Below are 17,468 nucleotides of genomic sequence, written 5' to 3'. Positions count from 1 at the left end.
ATATATATAAATAAAATAAAATATTTTATCTTATAAATATAAGATAAAATATTTTGTGATTGTTTATTTCATGAAGCTATTTTATCTTTTCTTATTTCTTTATTGTCCACAAGGGGCTACACACAGAGGGGACAAACAAGGACAGAAAAACGGGTTAAGTCGATTATATCAACCCCAGTGCATTACTGGTACTTATTTAATCGACCCTGAAAGGATGAAAGGCAAAGTCGACCTCGGTGGAATTTGAACTCAGAACGTAGCGGCAGACAAAATACCGCTAAGCATTTCACCCGGCGTGTTAATGTTTCTGCCAGCTCGCCGCCTTATTTTATCTTTTCTATTAACCATATTGAGTACTACATTTACTAACATAGTGTTCTACATCTACAGTTGTTGCTGTTTGCTTAGTCTTAGACCAAGTCTCACTGAGCAGATATTTGCCCAAATGATTCCAGTCCTACCTACCCTGTTTCTTTTCTCGGTCATAGTGTACAAATGACCTATTTCAGATCCACGGGAATCATTAACTACAAGTGCTATTGTTGATAGAAGCACTTACTCATGGTACCTATTAGTAGACAGGTAAACTTGACCAGTGAGCGTTCAGACTTGTCATCTTCAATAGCTGACTAGCAGAAGAAGTAAATGATGACCATCATTATGTTTAGGATGTTGTACTCACTATCATGAGATCATGGTTTCAATTCTTGGTCGGGATGGTGAATTGTATTCTTGAATAAAACATTTCATCTTATAAAAGTTTTACTGTGATCACGTCAACATCTGAGGTGTGGCACATTGGGTACTTGTACAGGCAATATCGATTTGATGGAGGGAGAAAGCTAATGTAAAGGCTGTTCAACAAGAAATTGCAGAACTTCTATCTGAAGTCTATGACAGGAAAATCCATGATGTGTTTGTATTGGTTTCAAATTTTGGCACAAGGCCAGCAAATTTGGGGAGGGGTTAAGTTGATTACATCAACCCCAGTGCTCAACCAGTACTTATTTTATTGACCCTCAAAGGATGAAAGGTAAAGTCGACCCTGGTGGAATTTGAACTTAGAACGTAAAGTTGGACAAAATGCTGCTAAGTATTTTGCCCAGTGTGCTAACGATTCTGTCAGCTCACTGCCTTTTATATATATATATATATATTTATATATTAGCATCATCATCATCATTTTCATCATTTAACATTCATGTTTCATGCTAGCTTGGGTTGGATGGTTTGACAAGGATCTGACGGGTCCAAAGACTGCATTATGCTCCAGTGTCTTCCTTGGCACAGTTTCTACAGCTGGATGCCCTTCCTAACATTAACCACTTGATGCTATTTTATGTGCCACTGGCAGCAGTGAGGCTTTCATGCAGCGTGCAAGTCTAGAAAATCTGAGGAGGTGGGATGAATCCTCGTGTAAGATGCAGGTTAAGATATGAGAGAAGAGGTTGAGTTAGAGCAGGTATTCATTGTTAAGGGGCTACATGGCCATTCATATTTAGAGGAGAGAGTGAAAATGAATTGATGGTATTTCAAAGAGATATATAGGGATGATGAGGTAGGGAAGAGGGCAATGTGAAGAGAGGATTGATTAAGTGAAGTGCCTATATTGCTAAACATCCTGGTCTTTTGTCACTTCTTCAGTGAAGCTGTTTGTTATCTAATAGACTAGAGGATTATTACCTTGCTTAGAAATAAGTGAGGATTTATAAAAAAAAAACACATCTGGCCACAAAAAATCTGAATCATCAAATTCCATTTGACCTATGCAAGCAAAGAAAAGTAGAAAGTAAAATGATGATGGATTGATTTTTCTCTCATCATAAAGTAAATATTAGTTTCAAATTTTAGCACAAGGCCAGCAAATTTAGGATAAGTCAATTACATTGACCCCAATACTCTACTGGTACTTATTTCATTGACCCCATAAAGATAAAAGACAAAGTCAACCTAGGTGCAATTTGAACTCAGAATGTAAAGATGGACAAAATGATGTTAAACATTTTGCCCAGCATGTTAATGATTCTGCCAGCTCACCACCTTTCATAAACTAAAATATTACCAATTCAAACATATATGAGCAGACAATTTATTTGCTGAAGCTTTCTGTTCACGCATTACTAACAGCTAAGTTATTACATAACTTAGTTTTGCAATATCTGCACAAACCCTACAAAACCCTCTGCTAAAAGAAAACTTTTAAAGGTTCTCACAAGTATGTATAGCCTAACATTTGAGGATGGGAGACATGATCTTAACATCATACGTGGACTAAGTGGTACATTGTGTCCTTGAGCAAGGCATTTTGCTTCACATTGCCCTATTCCCTACCTTATCTTCAGCTTTATTTCTTTTGTTTTAAAAAAGTAAAACAAAAACGACAGAGAAACTACTTGTTAAATTAAAATGGGACCATGATTGAACAGCTACACGTCTGCAGTTTTGAACAGCGTGAAATGTGTAGATGTATAAGACAATAAAATTTTTTCTTCATACTATGCATTATTCTATACATACGAATGCTTCAGTTTATTTGAAATGTATGTCATAATTGTTTTGTACAAATTATGCTCAAAGAGAAATGTATTGATATAAAATTTTCTCAAAACATCAACTTGGGCAGAATGGTGGAGATACAGCAGTATCATTGTTATTTTAACAACTACTTTTCCATGCTTATATGGATCAGATGAAATTCGTTGAGTTAAATTTTCTACAGCAGAATGCTTTTCTTTTCACCAACTCTCACTTACTTCTATGTGAAGTATTTTAACCCTATGGCTGGGCATGCTTTCACAAAAGATTGGAAAGAACATACATAGTATAACAGTGACATTTGTTTACAATTATCATACAATGCCAAGAAAAGGAGATACAAACACACATTATGTTTGCAATCATACACACATATACAAGTGTATTACCCGATGGAGTTCTTTCAGTTTCCGTCAACTAAATCCACTCACAAGGTGCCATACAGTGGGATTGAACCTGAGAGCAAATGTTTGAAAAATAAACTTCTTATGATACAGCTATGCCTCTTATATAAAACATAATTGTTGTAAATGATGTTCTTAATAACTTCTTTGACTTTCAATACCCTTTGAAATATAGACCATCAACATACACCTTCCAAGTCATGCTCTAATTTACAGCTACTGAATACAAGCAGTTGAAATGGGGTTCCTCTGAAAGATCTCTGGACAAATGTTACTCAATAGGATGCTTAACTCAGGGTACTTCTCTAAGCTGAGCCACTTCTTCTCTACTTTGAGAGGTCACAGCTCTTGTACTACAGACGTGATTAGAATGTTGCTGGAAAGATGGAATTTTGAAGCCAAGCCAATCAGCAGGTGACCTATGGGTAGACCAAGAATGAGACAGTTGAATAATAAATATCCATAGTTTTGATCAGACTTGGGAAGCCAGCTGAACGCCAACCACTCTCTGAGTGGTTGGCATTAGGAAGGGCATCCAGCTGTAGAAACTCTGCCAAATTTAGATTGGAGTCTGGTGTTGCCATCCGGTTTCACCAGTCCTCAGTCAAGTCGTCCAACCCATGCTAGCATGGAAAGCGGACGTTAAACGATGATGATGATGTTGCTTCCGGTAAGACCTTTTGGAGAAGGTGCATGAGGACTCTATCTTCATAACCCTTTTAGGAATAGTGGGTATAGAAAATAAATGGATGGATGGAATTTTTTCTCCATTTACTTCAAACTTAATTAATAATCCACAAGATAATTTTATCACCAAATATTCCAATAAGAATTTTAACCTATATCCAATTTTTAAAAAAACTTTGGGTTCTAGTTTAGAGTTTATAAAGGAGTTGAATTACAATTATACAACAAAATATAATCAGTGAAGCCTAAATTACATATATTACAGTGAGAAAGAGAGAAGAAATAAATAAATTGTTAAGTAATATTTATCACTGGCAGAATCATTAGCATGCCAGGTGAAATGCTTACTTACTTGTTTTAGTTATTTGACTGTGTCCATGCTGGAGCACCACCTTTAGTCGAGCAAATCGACCCCAGGACTTATTCTTTGTAAGCCTAGTACTTATTCTATCGGTCTCTTTTGCTGAACCGCTAAGTTACGGGGATGTAAACACACCAGCATCGGTTGTCAAGCGATGTTGGGGGGACAAACACAGACACACAATATATATATACATATATACGACGGGCTTCTTTCAGTTTCCGTCTACCAAATCCACTCAAAAGGCTTTGGTCGGCCTGAGGCTATAGTAGAAGATACTTGCCCAAGTTGACAAGCAGTGGAACTGAACCTGGAACCATGTGGTTGGTAAGCAAGCTACTTACCACACAGCCACTCCTGCTTAGCTACATTCTGTCAGTCTTTACTTTCTGAATTCAAATTCTGCCAAGGTCAGCTTTGCCCTTCCTCCCTTTGGGGTTGATAAAATAAGTGCTAGTGAAGTACTGGGGACAATGTAATCAACTTACTTCCTTTCCTGAACTTGCTGGTCTTGGTACTAAAATTTGAAATCAATATTTATCATATGATGTATGCAAGATTATTTTTTATTATCATATGTGAAAGAAAATCAGGACAGTCAATTGATAAAGGAGGTGGGTGAGGAGGAAATACAAGGGGAAAAGGATAAGAAACACTGGTCTTATTGACCATACAACTTTAGTATCATGAATGAAATACCATCATCATTATTTTAATGTCCACTTGTCCATACTTGCATGAGCTGTATGGAATTTGTTAAGGTGAATATTCTACAACTTAATATCCTTTTTTGTTACCAGCCCTCACCTGTTTTCAACTAAGTGATTCTCGCCCCCATGACCAGGCATGTTTTTACAGAAGACTGTAAGATGGTGACACTCATTCACAACTATCTCACAAAGTCAAGGCAAGTAGACAGTAATACACACATGCAACACCCACAACTTATTTACAGTGTCTCCAAGACTGATGGGAAAGACAAAGGGAGGAAGGTACCCTTAAACAGGCAACCTGGCTTGAATGCTTGCAACAATGTGGACTCTGTTAAAGGTATCCAAAGGCCAAACAGGTAGTTTAGATAAAGTCCTATCACCCCAAAACATTGATAGTAGGCCTTTAACTGGATCAAATACACATTACTTTACGATAATCTTGTTACCCTATTTAATATTTGTCTAGCAAGATGTTCACTTCTAATGCTCTATGCTATATTTGTTAATGAAGAGATACTTTTAAAATTAGATGAGGAAGGTGTGGTGTGCATGACCCTAAATCAGTGCTTCTAAGAGTGTTGGAAGTAGAGAAAGGAAAAGCTGTTCTTAGGCCAGAATATTTGCTTTAAAAGTAGACTTAGTGAAAGGTATGCAATGTGCCATGTGGTGATGTTAAGCCAAGCAGAACACACTGTTTAATATTAGGAAGAGTAACCAACTGTGAGATGAGCAATGAGAGTGCCTCTATATGAAATCTATCTAACCTATTAGAAGTAACAGTCAAATTTTCTTCCAATCACAGCTGGCTTTTAAAAAGAGAAAGAAACACATAAGATAATGTAGTCATTAAATATAATATACCTGAAAAATAAGTTAGGAAGGGGAATGTTTGGAGTATCTACTAATCAATCATGTCTACTTGACCAGGATTGACCTGATGTAGAACTAAACAATAACAGAAAGAACCAGCTGGGGAGCCTTCCCTGCATTTTATCAAAGAACCTATTGCCACTTAAGAAAGAAAGAAAAAACAAACTTACCTTTGTTGACAGCAAACTGTGTTAAACCAATAAATATCATACTAGCTGGTAAACCTGGAAAATATAATTAAAAACCAACAATTAACATGGGAACAAATTAATTACAAAATATATAAAATAGCTCATAAATGCTATACTACTTCTTTTTTTTTTTTTCTAAAGAGCAAGCAATGCTGTGTGGTTAAGAAGTTTGCTTCCCAACCACTAGGATTTGGTTTCAATCCTACTGTGTAGTAGCTTGGGCAAGTGTCTTCTACTGTAGCTCTGGTACTGTGGATTTGGTAGATGGAAACTTGAAGAAGCTTGTATTTGGCTGGCTGTCTGTCTGTCTATATATACACACACACACACTCATATATAACATATATTCACACACATACAAGGGTGGGATAAAATGTCCATAAGCTGACTATATCAGAGCTGTGAAATCTTGCATGCATTAATTTCAACTCTACATTGTTTCTCTCCTGGTAAACTGACATCTGATTGTTCAAAGACGACTTCAAAAGTAACTAGTACCGACTTCTCTTGAAAATCAACAAATTTTGGCATTGTGGTGTTATCAAGCATTGGCAAGAAAATGGTTTCGCCCCCCCCCGGACATTAATGCTAATGAGGTTGCTACATTAGGGATGACATTGCAGCTTTATCAACACTGCAAAAATGGGGTAACTGAATTTAGGAGGGGTCTTGCAACTACCACCATTGATTGTGTTCACCACATGATGATGGATGAAAGATGATTGACTATAAATCAAGTAGCCAATGCTATTAGCATATTCTGAGAGATTTGAGAATATTCTGCACAATGAACTTGGCATGATGAAGGTTTCTGCTCGGTGGGTGTCATGTCTTTTGATACTTGATCAAAAGTACACCAGATTGATCACATCATGGGAATGTCTGACATTGAGGTAGTTCCAACAGGTTTCCTTTGATAGAAGTTGTGTAGAAGCCTGTCAAGCCCTGTAAAATTGTCCATGCCAGTGCCACGTAAAAGCACCTGTAATAGACACCCAGAACACTCTGTGAAGTGGTTGGTGTTAAGAAGGGGCTCAGCTGTAGAAAGCATGTCAAAACAGACATATGGAGCTTGGGCAGCTCTCCAGCACCTGTCAAACCGTTTGACCTACGCCAGCATGGAAAGTGAACATTAAATGATGAAGATGCTGATGATATATGTGCGCGCGTGTGTGTGTGTGTCTTTGAGTTGGTGTTTAGATGCGATGATATTGTGTGTGTGTCTTTGAGTTGGTGTTTGTCTCCATAAACTGCTTGACAACTGGTAACTTAGTGGTTCAGCATAAAAGATTGATAAAATAGTTACCAGGCTAAAATATAAATACTGGAGGCAATTTTTCTGATTAAAACCCTTCAAAACAGCCCTACCATGGTTGCAGTCCAACGAGTGAAATATATGAAAGGTAGAAACAGATAAAAGATGTGTGTGTGTGTGTGAATGTGAGGGTGTGGATGTGTGTGAATGTGTGTGTGCGTGTGTGTGTGTGTGTGAGAATGAGTGTTTGTGTGAATGAGAGGATGTGTGTGTGTGAATATTACCTTGCTTGGAAACAGGTATGGGTTGTCGACAAGAAGGGCATCCGGTACTAGAAAATCTGGCTCAAAAAAACTCTGTCTGACCCATGCAAGCATGGAAATGTAGACATTAACATGATGAGGAGGAAAAATATAGAAATGGGAAACGGTTAGAAGTAGAAGATATGGAATCTCAGAAGGAAATATGGAAATATTGCGATACAGTTGTTTCACTCTTTTTACAGCCATATCAAAATAGAAGCGGTCGTCTTGCAGTTAATGTTTTATTCGTTTACTTGTCACAATCATTACACTATGGGCACGCTTGGGGCATTGCCTTGAAGGACTTAGCTGATTAAATTGACTCCAGTACTTATTTTATTGTTCTCTTTTTTTGCTGAGTTGCTAATTTATAGAGATAAAAAAAACATTAGTTGTCAAGTAGAGACAAATACACACACGCACACACACAAGTAGCTTCCAAAGTTTTCAAATATCAAATTCACATACAAGGCATTGGTTACCCCAGAGCTGTATAGTAGCAGATACTTGTTCAAGGTGCCACGCAGTGGGACTGAACCCAGACCATATGACTGCAAAGTAGACTTCTTAACCACACAATTCAGTTATAATTTACTTGGGAAATAACCCTAAAGTTAGGGAGGAACTTATTGGTTATATGACAACAGGCAGGAATTTTAAGTGGACCACATAACTTGTGGGTAGACTGACTGCATGTGAAGCTGTTTAGAATAGTTAAGATGTAGTTGCTGTTATTGTTTTGACCCAAGTCAGCTATAAACAAGCAATCCAGGCATGACGATTTAGTTTTATTTTTTCAGGTATTATGTGCTTAACACTAAATTATCCATTGAAGTCATAGATATAATCCTCTTTAAGATGGTATGTTGAGTGACCAAGCAGAAGGTCCTTTGTGTAGCTGTGAATCCCAATCACTAAGTGAAACAATGGTATCTTTATATAGTGGTTGCCTAAGAGCACAACAAAGTAAAAGAAGGCTACTAAACATGAATTTGATACTCAATGTTAGGGGAGTTGGGCATGGAGGTTGGTAGCTTCAGTGAGTAAAAACATTTCCTGTTAAAAAAAAGATGAATTAAAAAACCTAGATTTGTCTGTCTCAAACAAGAGTAGCTTTCTGAATATTTATTGTCCAGAATACTGATCTAGTGGAAGCTGTTCAGAGACATGCAACCAAATGTCAGTCAATCACCATATCTTGGAACATTGTTTCTCTGGGCATTGACACACACTACAGTTATGATGTCTGACAATGACTTGGTAGGATCCAGAGTCCATCTTTCAACAACAACTTTGGCTACCTTCTTGAATTCAATACCTCTACCACTCATGGACATACTGCTTTTTAGTAAGAAATGTTTAAAGAAATTTAATGAAAATACCTAATGAAATTGATAAAGAACAATAAAAAATTCAGTCATATCTTTTATCTTTTACTTGTTTCAGTCATTAGACTGTGGCCATTCTGGGGCACCGCCTTGAAGAAGTTTGAGGCAAATAAATTGACCCCAGCACTTATTTTTTTTAAGCTTGGTACTTATTTTATTTGTCTCTTTTGCCAAGCCATTAGGTCATGGGGATGTAAACACATTAACACCAGTTATCAAGTGGTAATGGGGGACAAACAAAGGTACACACACACACACACATGATGGGCTTCTTTCAGTTTCGGTCATCCAAATCCACTCACATTACTTTGGTTGGCCCACTGCATGACACCTTGGGCATATGTCTTTTAAGACATATGCCCAAGGTGTCATGCAGTGGGACCGAAACCGGAACCATGTGGTTGGGAAGCAAACTTCTTACCACACAGCCATGCCTGGACCCTCAAAATATTGATCTCTTGGATAGCAACATAGACCCCTCTCCACTAGGGTTCAGTATTGACCACTCTGCTGACCCTGGTCTACATAATATTTTTCATCTTAAGTGTTGTATCAAGACTGACTTATACAAGCAAAATCACAACATTAACTAATATATAATACTGCACAGCACCTTGAGCAAATGTTTATATAAATGCAGGTCACAGATCTGAGGTTAAGGATTTCATTTCACAACCATGTGGTTTCTGATTAAGTCACACTGCGTAGTACTTTGGGCAAGTATCTTCTGCTATAGCTACTCTGGCTGATCAATGCCTTGTAAATGGTAATGGTAGCTAAAAACTGTGTAGAAGTCTGTGTGCGTACACATGTATATGTGCATGTGTATGTTTCATCATTATTGGTATAATCCTTTAGCATTCAGGTGACTGTCAAAAGCAATTCTTATTTATCCACATTGTTTTGAATTAAACACGCATCATCTCATAGCTTTGAGCATTGTTTCTCAACCTTTTTACCCTTAAAAATAAATTACATGTCTCAAGGAATTCCTGCACAAAAAAATTATATACCATATCTTTCTCATATTTTTTCATTGTAGTTCACATAATAAATCTCACACACACACATAACAATCATGAAATTAGCACTAATTTATTTCATTCTTTCTCGCAGAATCCTAGGGTACCGTGGAACCCGGGCTGAGAAATGCTGGCTTTGAGGTATCAACGATGTGACTTAATTTTTACAATGACATTGTAAGGTAGGTGTGAAAGGTCAGATTTGGCCAGTGTGAACATAAAACAGGTAGAACACTAGGGCCTGATATGGCAGGTTTAAATACTAAAGGGTTAATGTTCACTTTGCCATGATGCCTGCATGAATAAGACAGACTTTGTTAAGGTAGATTTTCTACAGCCTGATGCACTGCCTGTTGTCAACTCTCACTTGTTTCCAAGCAAAGAAATATTTCCTTATGACTGGACATGTTTTTTATGGAATCTTGGAAACAAATGATACCACTTGCGTGACAATGATTCTTGTTTACAACTATCATGTGATGTATATATGCATGTCTGTGCATTTGTGTGTGTGTATGTATGTGCGCACAAATGCTGACACTCCAAAGATTTGTTTGTCACTGTTTGCAAGAAATGGTGACATGATGTTTACATTCTTTGTGAACATTTTGATCAGTTGCACTGTACTTTTAAGATTAAGGGAATAAAAAAAATCCCTTACTTGATAAGAAAAAGGGTTGACAATATGAATGGTATCCAGTTATAAAATGTTGTCCCTTTAAGTCTCCGTCTAGTATGAAAAAAATGGATGCTAAACAAACAAATTAATGAACAAGTTAAAAAAAATAAGTGACTTACTTCGATACCAAAAACTTTCTCTGTTGCATTCATGAAGAACTCTGAGTTCATCACGACTCAATGTCACTAGATTTTTCTGTAAAAAAATAAATAACAATAATAATAATAATAACAACAATAACAATGCTAATATTGGCACAAGGCCAGCAATTTCAGGAAAGTGGCTAAGTTAATTACATCAACTCCAGTGTTCAACTGGTACTTATTTTGTCAACTTGGAAAGGATGAAATGCAAAGTTGACCCTGGCAGCATTTAAACTCAGAATGTAAAGATGGATGAAATGCTGCTAAGCATCTTGCCTGGCATACACATGATTCTGCAAACAGCAGCAGCAGTAACAACAACAACAAGTGTGTGTATGTACATATTCTTTTATTTGTTTCAGTCATTTGACTGCAGCTAAGCTGGAGCACAACCTTGAAGGGTTTTAGTCGAACAAATCAATCCCAGGACTTATTTTTTAAGACTAGTACTTTGTCTATTGGCCTCTTCTGCCAAACTGCCAAGTTATGAGGATGTAAATACACCAACACCGGTTGTCAAGCAGTGATGGGGGGGGGGGACAAATACAGGCACAAAGCCACCCACATACACAGACATATACCTAGTCCACTAACAAGGCTTTGGTTGGTGGCCTGAGGCTATAATAGAAGACATTTGCCCAAGTGGCACTGAACCTGGAACCATGTGGTTGGGAAGCAAGCTTCTTACCACACAGCCATGCCTATAGATAGATTGATCTTTCAAATAAAAGCAGTTGTGTTAGGTATGATGGGAATGGGGAACAACAAACTCCACACATGTGGAACTGATTGATTTGTTTGAATTCTTCTTATTTTAATAAATGCTTCATAATACATAAATTATTAACTGTTGTTTAATGCTAGGTAGTTCTGGTTGAATGCAGAACCATGAGAGTAGCCAGGATTTTGAAGGGAAGTGGGTTTCAAGTATTAAGATGAATTCACCATCAGCTATCTAACTTACATTTGTATGCACACGTATGTGTATACTAGATATACATATAACTTGTAGAGCCTCTCTCCATTGGCTATGTATGTGAAGCCTATGATCGAAGATGTCTCAACCATGAGTAGATTGTTGTGTAACCCCTGATAAATTAGATCTGTGATCTTGTTCTATTCATGTCACTGTATGATTAAAAAGTTCACTTCACAATCTTGTAGGGTCTTCTATAAAAGTTTCAAATCTTGACAGAAACTGTGTAGAAACTCACTTGAAGAACTATACCTACTTTTTGGGTGGTAGACTTAACTCATTCAATATCATCCCTGTCAGAGACAGTTTCTAGTTCTATCATACAAATTATATCTATTTCAATGTGTTTATTATTAACCTTTTAGCATTCAGATTACTCTGTCAAATGTAATGCTTATCTATTCACATTGTTTTGAATTAATCATACATCATCTCATAGTTTTGAGATTTCAATGATGTGATTGTTTATTTTTAGAATGACACTGTAGGGTAGGTGAGAGTGGCCAGATCTGACTAGTTTGAGCATAGAGTAAGAAAGATATTTAGGCCAGATATGGCCAGTTTTAACTAAAGCCACATGTCATAGTTCTATGAAAAAACTCTTCATCAAGTTATGGGTCAAATAATACAAGCTTTAAACATTTTCTTACCATGTTTCTGTTGAAATACACTGTGTTTGTTTCAATTAATTTAGAAAATAATTAAGGATTTAGTAAAATAACTTTGGCAGAATTATGCTGCTGTTTAGCATATAATTTAACATGAAGTTTTGATTTAAATCACTTTAAGCATCAAATTTGTGAGAAGACCCGGCAAGACAAGTGAGATCGTTGCCAGTGCCCCTGGACTGGCTCTTGTGCGGGTGGCACATAAGATGTACCATCTTGAGCGTGACCGTTGCCAGTACCGCCTGACTGGCCTTTGTAGGGTTTTCGAGCGAGATCGTTGCCAGTGCCCCTGGACTGGCTCTTGTGCGGGTGGCACGTAAAAGACACCATTTCGAGTGTGGCCGTTTTCGTGCGGGTGACACGTAAAAGCACCCACTACACTCGCTGAGTGGTTGGCGTTAGGAAGGGCATCCAGCTGTAGAAACTCTGCCAAATTAGATTGGAGCCTGGTGTTGCCATCCGGTTTCACCAGTCCTCAGTCACATCGTCCAACCCATGCTAGCATGGAAAGCGGACGTTAAACGACGACGACGACGAACCAGGGACAGTCATGGATGAATTCATAAGAAAAATTAAAGAAAATGCTGGTTGTTTTATTAAATTTCCCCAAAATTCTCGATTCTTTTAAAAAATGATGGAAGTACATAGTTTATTTAACCTTTTGACATTCAGATTATTCTGTTAAATATAATGCTTTTATATTCACATTGTTTTAAATTAATCATATATTATCTCAAAGAATCGAAATTTTGATTATGTGATTGTATATTTTTAGAATGACACTGTAGGGTAGATGTGAGAGGCCAGACCTGGGTGGTTTGAGCATAAAACAGGTAGAATATTTGAACCTGATATGGCTGGTTTAAATGGGTTTCTGGCAATGAAAGAGTTAATCTACCATATTGGTTGCATATAACAGTTTGCCCTGTTAGTGCAAACATTTGGATCAAGTCTCTAATTGCAGGACATTAAATCATAGAGACCTTGAAAAAGGACATAGATGTTTTCTTCTCCTGACTAAAAATAAATAAATAAATAAAAAAGTTATTATGTTGTTTATTTTTTGGAAACTTGTGTTTTTGTGTTGATTACTTTCAGGTCAGACTTATTCAGGAAAAATATCATTAAAAGTATTCCAACCTATCTATTTTTAAAAGGTGTATTTAGGACTACGTTATCTAATGTATGCTTCCTTATTTTTTTTACTTCTAAAATACTGGTATATAAATTTGAATTTGGTTTCTGATGGAGATGAGACTCTCTTGTAAAGCTGGTATGGATTAGATGACTCTGTAGAATGGCAAATCAATGAATGACAATATTCTTTGAAGCTCTCTAAGTTTGCACCATTACCAGCAAAATTTTGTCTGTTTTTACTATGCTAGCATAGCAAGTTTTTCTGAGGCAGTGTTTTACTGGATGCCCTGCTTTGTCACCAACCCTTTTAGTTCTCTTTTATAACACACAAGCATGTGGCTTACTGTTTAGGGTATTCAGCTCACAATTGTAAGGTTGTGAGTTCAATTTCTGGCAGTGCATTGTGTCATTGAGCAAGATACTTTATTTCATGTTGCTCCAGTCCACTCAGTTGGCAAAAATGAGTAGTACCTGTATTTCAAAGGGCCAGCCATGTCACATTCTGCATCATGCTGAATCACTCTGAGAACTACGTAAAGGGTATGTGTGTCTGTCCAGTGCTCAGCCACATGCAAGTTAATTTCATATGTAGGATCAACTGGAACCCCTGTTGTTGTAACCGATGGAGTAACAGTTAAGTTGAATAACACACAAGAATGCTGTTTACCTATTTTAAAACTGAAATGTTTACAACTCCATTGGTTATGACGATGAGTGTTCCAGTTGATCCAATCAACAGAACAGTCTGTTCATGAAATTAACATGCAAGTGGCCGAGTACTCCACAGACACGCATATCCTTAACGTAGTTCCCAGGGAGATTCAGCATGACACAGAATGTGACAAAGCTGGCCCTTTGAATTACAAGTACTACTCATTTTTGCCAGCTGAGTGGACTGGAGCAACATGAAATAAAGTGTCTTGCTCAAGGACACAACGTCACTGGGAATTGAACTCATGTCCTTATGATTGTGAGCCAAATACCCTAACCACCAAGCCACATGCCTTTACAGTATATATAATGGATTCAATAAAAGAAGCAGCAAGATAATGCATGATGAATTCAAGCCAATTTGAATAAATAAGCATTGCTAGTACTGTCATTACTAGCAAGAATCTGGAGGAACAGAAGAATTTATATATATTTAGTCTATTCTATCAACAAGCACACTAACTTTACTTCATTATTTCTATTCACCATAAGAGTTTTGGAAAGCACCTGTCTCATAGTAAAAGAATAGTACTTTCCTTTGAACAGTTCATCACAGGAACTGATTTTATCGATTCTAAAGGAATGCATGAAGGAATGGAACATATACCAGGATTTAACCGTAAAAATTTTGAAGTACTCAGCTTTGGGCAATTGCTAAAGTAACCTCCAGTTCTCAATGGATTGTTCCATCTGTACATGTTTTGCATGAATGAAAGATTTCTTTCTAAGCCAAAGAGGGAACCTGTAGGTGGTTGCTAGAAATGCTAGAAGTAGCAACCAAATTTCTTTCTCTCAAAATCACATCTTTCTGTTTTGCGTAAGGCGAGGAGCTATATCTAACTAGGCTAAAGTTGTTCTGAATACTTTAAGCACAGACATGCAAAGAAGGCATGGTCATCGCTTGAATACTTTTGATTTTAGATATACTTGACTAGATCTGACTTGAGGCAGGCAACAACAAAAACAAAAATGATTTCTTCCCACAAGGTAATTAAAACAGGCTAGTGAAATTCGGTTCGTTAAGAGTTTACTGCTATCTTAATACAAATGATATATTACAAAGGAATGTAATATAATATGCCGAATCGACTCAATACAGGTACTTATCTTTATGACCGCCAACCGTTGTGAGAATGTTACTCCTAATAATTTCAGTATTTGACGGTTTATACGGAGCTCATAGCCCCAAAACTTCTCAAAAAAGTCCTACAAAATCAGCTCACGTCCTATAAACACAAGGTCATAGTTTAAAATACAGGCAAGAGGCAAACCAAATTGAGCCTACCTCAAATTTAGATGTCTTAATAAAGCCGTCACATACACAAATTACCTTTTCGACAAAGTAAGAAAGGGTAAATTTTTCGTTTTGAAAGGAGTAAGAGAAGAGGGGGTAGGGGAAAGGGCTGTCTTTCTAAACTCTGGCCGTGTTGAAAGGCAAAGTTATTTCTGTCGATTTCAAGCACTTGTATCGAATATAACATCAATTTCGTTTTAGTAAATAAAACAAGAGGCAACGTCCTTGCAAATCGGATCGGAAACTCAGTTTCGCTTTCAGCTTTCATTTCTTTTCAATGTCACTCTGCTTTATGCCTTCCAATCCGTTGGTAACAACCACATTACTTTTCACTTTCTAAACACAAATCTGATAGAGGGACGCCTATAAGGATTAAATTTTTTCCTCGACACAGTATGACCCCACCATCCCCAATTAAGAGGAACATTTATGATATTTTATTTTCACATGAACAATGATAACATTTAAAGGGATACATGACACATGGACTTTGTAACTTAGCAGACTCATCAAGCATACAAAACAAAATCTGCATTTATTCTTCGACGGTACTTAGCAGCATTTAAAAGCGGGTCTGATGTACGGAGTAACAGATGTCATTGCGAGAATGTAACACAGCCAAAGTCCCAGTCTTTAGTAACACGATACCACCACTACGACTACTACTAACAATAACATTTAAATATAGATGCACATGTAAGTGAAACAAATAATCGAAGCAGATAAAGACGTAAATTTAGTGAATTCACCTGAGGCAAGTTAGGGTTATTCGCTTCTGGGTAGGGATTCTTAAAATTCCTCCACGGACCGACCCTATCCGGATCCTCGTCGCCACCCTTAACCGGGTGACCTCCGTCCATAGCCGTGTGTTTTTGTATCTGGTAATTCTATGTCAGTACTTCCGTTACGTCAAGGGAGACAACTATCAACGCCTTTGGTAACTAGCTCGTTCGTGGCGGCTTAATTAACTTATTTTGACTTCGAACAGAATCTGAAAGCGAAACGGTATTGTATCGAGAGCCGCTTATTATCACCACAAACAATACTATCAACAAGTCATTGTTATTAAACATTAATCCATAAACGGGGTTTCTAACTGCTTATTTGCTAAATTTTATCAGCAGGTGATTGGCATTATTATTCGAACAGGCTTCGTTCCAGAGTGTTGACAATAAGAAGCGGCGGAGTTATGCCATACGCACGCCATATAACCCCTCATAACTTTATTATTTTTTTGGAATTTTCAGAAGACTTTTGCAAATTTGTATTCTACACACGGGAATTCACACGACTATATATATATATATATATTTATCTATATAAAATACATAGTTTAAAATACGGACAGTCCAAATTTTTGGCTTAAATCCCAGTCGTGTGAATTCCCGTGTGCAGAATACAAATTCGCAAAAATTTTCCGAAAATTCCCAAAACTAATAAGTTATGAGGGGTTATATGGCTTTCTTAAAGCAGAATTCTGCTGAAACGGCTTACATTGTATGTAAATTCAATGGTTAAGTCTAATGTTAGCGCATCTTAATAGAAGGAGCATTAAAAAAATTACAAGGAAAAAAGTCAGTTAACATCTAGGGTTAATGTTGACATTTTACCCAGAAACAAAATCGGAAAAAAAAAGTGCAACGGGTGTAAAAAAAGGCGAAGGAAACGAATATGAAAACAAAAATACCCGGAAAGCAACGGGGGTGGGGGGAGGGAGGCCTTCGGAAAATTCACAAGAACCGATGTTTTTCCCTCATGACTTTTAGGAAAATGTTTTTTTAAATGAAATTTTATATAAATACCTTTCAAACGGTATAGATTACGATTATAAAGAAATTTGTGGGGAAAATCTCTTCGGAGGGGGTGGGGATAGGACTTCGGAAAATTCACAAGATCCGATGTTTTCCCTCGTAACTTTGAGGGAATACCTTTCTATTGCACACCCACGTAAGAAACGAATCTGAAAGCAAAAATGCGCTGAAAGCAACGGGGTAGGGGAAGACTTCGGAAAATTCACAGTATTAACAAGATCCGAGTTTTTCCCTTGTAACTTTGAGGAAAATATAATCCTTTTGAAATAATAAATTAGGCTTTTCCTCAGGAACTTAGATGCTAAACATCCCTTTGAAGGG

General features: G+C 37.1%; 1 protein-coding gene and 1 long non-coding RNA gene across 6 annotated transcripts in view; both read right to left on the bottom strand.

Moving 5' to 3' along the window:
- Positions 1-4,835, bottom strand: part of LOC106881534 (OCIA domain-containing protein 1) — a 31,910-nt gene extending 27,075 nt beyond the window's left edge. The window contains exons 1-2 of the mRNA XM_052973477.1: positions 4,795-4,835; positions 3,270-3,358 (exon numbers count right to left, since the gene is read on the bottom strand). Coding sequence (XP_052829437.1) covers positions 3,270-3,358; positions 4,795-4,835 — 130 coding nt within the window. The remainder of the gene's footprint in view (positions 1-3,269; positions 3,359-4,794) is intronic.
- Positions 4,836-5,738: 903 nt separating this feature from the next.
- LOC128249608 (uncharacterized) overlaps positions 5,739-17,468 on the bottom strand; it is a 41,048-nt gene continuing 29,318 nt past the window's right edge. For all 5 annotated transcript variants that reach the window (XR_008265717.1, XR_008265718.1, XR_008265720.1 and 2 more), the window contains 2 exons: positions 10,527-10,602; positions 5,739-5,794 (listed from right to left, as the gene is read on the bottom strand). This is a non-coding gene — a long non-coding RNA (uncharacterized LOC128249608). The remainder of the gene's footprint in view (positions 5,795-10,526; positions 10,603-17,468) is intronic.

This window comes from Octopus bimaculoides, chromosome 16, assembly GCF_001194135.2.
Source record: "Octopus bimaculoides isolate UCB-OBI-ISO-001 chromosome 16, ASM119413v2, whole genome shotgun sequence".
NCBI classification, from domain to species: Eukaryota; Metazoa; Mollusca; class Cephalopoda; order Octopoda; family Octopodidae; genus Octopus; species Octopus bimaculoides.
This window is presented reverse-complemented; position numbering and strand designations above follow the sequence as displayed.